The sequence below is a fragment of the Echinops telfairi genome, unplaced genomic scaffold, assembly GCF_000313985.2.
Source record: "Echinops telfairi isolate 266 unplaced genomic scaffold, ASM31398v2 ScPeMD7_4;HRSCAF=17, whole genome shotgun sequence".
In the NCBI taxonomy this organism is placed as follows: domain Eukaryota; kingdom Metazoa; phylum Chordata; class Mammalia; order Afrosoricida; family Tenrecidae; genus Echinops; species Echinops telfairi.
Genome location: NW_022103900.1, coordinates 15,623,962 through 15,625,602, shown reverse-complemented (window position 1 = coordinate 15,625,602; position 1,641 = coordinate 15,623,962). Strand labels below are relative to the sequence as shown.

The 1,641-nt window shown below is 43.0% G+C and overlaps 1 protein-coding gene across 1 annotated transcript in view; it reads right to left on the bottom strand.

Moving 5' to 3' along the window:
* The window catches only part of LY75 (lymphocyte antigen 75), a 114,339-nt gene that overhangs the window by 80,867 nt on the left and 31,831 nt on the right, over positions 1–1,641 (bottom strand). The window contains 1 exon segment of the mRNA XM_045298610.1: positions 1–96. This exon segment is cut by the window's left edge and continues 6 nt beyond it. Coding sequence (XP_045154545.1) covers positions 1–96 — 96 coding nt within the window.

The window sequence follows — 1,641 nt, the reverse complement described above, 5'->3', positions numbered from 1 at the left end:
CATCCCAAGAATCACTCTCATTTACCAGCAGAAAGCAAAATCCATTACTTGGCAGCCAGCCTGCACCACAGCGGGTCTCAGAATATGTCCACACATCTGGGGGAGGAAGGGGGGAGGGGTGAAAGCAGCAATTTATATTCCAGCAAAGATACATTTGATTTGAATCAACACCATCACAGAGTCTTGTTTCTTTAATTGTACAGTTTCTGGTAAACTGAGCGATGTGATGGAAGAAGCAGTAGTGGCAAGAATGCGTGTGCTGCTTACTGTGTGTTTAAGGAGCCCTGACGACACCTGGCTAAGCATTGGGCTGCGAACTGTGAGGTTGTGGTTCAAACCCAATAGCCTCTTGGAGGGAGAAAGAGGAGGCTGTCTGTTCTCAGAAAGATTTATAGTCTTGGGAATCTTAGGGAGCAGTTCTGCTCTGCTCTATTGGGTTGCTCTGAATTATAATCCACTCCAAGGCCGCGGGCTTGGTTTGGGGGCAATGGGTCTATGGCATGATAAGAATCCAGGCGGAGAGCGGAAGAATGATGGGACTTCACGAACAGGATACCAAAAAATGTCTTGCAGGGCTGGCTGGACAAAGACGGTTTCAGGGACGTAGGCTCTGTAAGGAGAGACTCCCCTTCCTGCACCCTAGCAGACAGAACAAAGGCAAATCTTGTTCAGGCTTTGTTAGGTTCCTCTCTGTCCTCTGCCCATCAGAAGGCGGTGTGCAGTTGGGCCTCTATTTAGATGTGGTCAATTTAGCAAGGGGTTGGGCACGAACACCTACTGTTGAATGAGAGACCGGCAGTGCTTTAAGAAGCAGCCCAAGACATTTATGCATAGCGGCAACTGAGGGAGAAGGGGAGAGGGCATTTTTGCCTTTCTTCTTATCTCTCCTCTTCCCGACCTGGACTTCTCATGGAATTGGTGACTTCTTGCTTTGATCCCCAGAAACCTCACCCAACTGAAGGTCAGGGAACACTCCAGAAAACGAGTAAGGAATGAAACTAAACAAAAGACTCCCAAGGCTCTTTAAAAAATAGCAAGTGGTCCTGTCACCCAGGCATCATCAGTTCCAAACTACACAGAATGTTCACGGTAAGAAAAGGCCATTAAAAATACAAACAGTTTTTATTTTTGACTCAAGGGCAAAACACCATGGAGGTTCAACCAGCCTCGCACACCGGCAAGATAACTCAGTAACTCCAAGGTTCTGAAATAGCACTTATTTTTCACAATTAGGTTCAAGGAACAGAAGGGGACAATCACCCTTAATCGACCTTAAAACAATCATTTTCCTATTCCAGTCTTTGTGTCTAAGAATACATATTTCCACAAGATTAAAATGATAAGTAGGCATATCATTTTTGTTCTGCTCTTTGTACTTAAGACCATATTTTCCTGCTGGCACAATTATTTTAATAGCTGCATATTATTCAATCATGTGGAAACATCGTGATTTACTTAATAATTGCTACTGCGAGGTATTTACTTAATCTCTCATCAGTCACTCTATTTTTATTTGTCCTGCCTTTTTCTATTATGTCTTTTTTTGGTATGAACTAAATTTGGTTTGAATCAACATGGAAGATAAATATTCATTTTCCCTAATTATCTTAACAACTGTCCCTATATTCTTTATATTTCAGT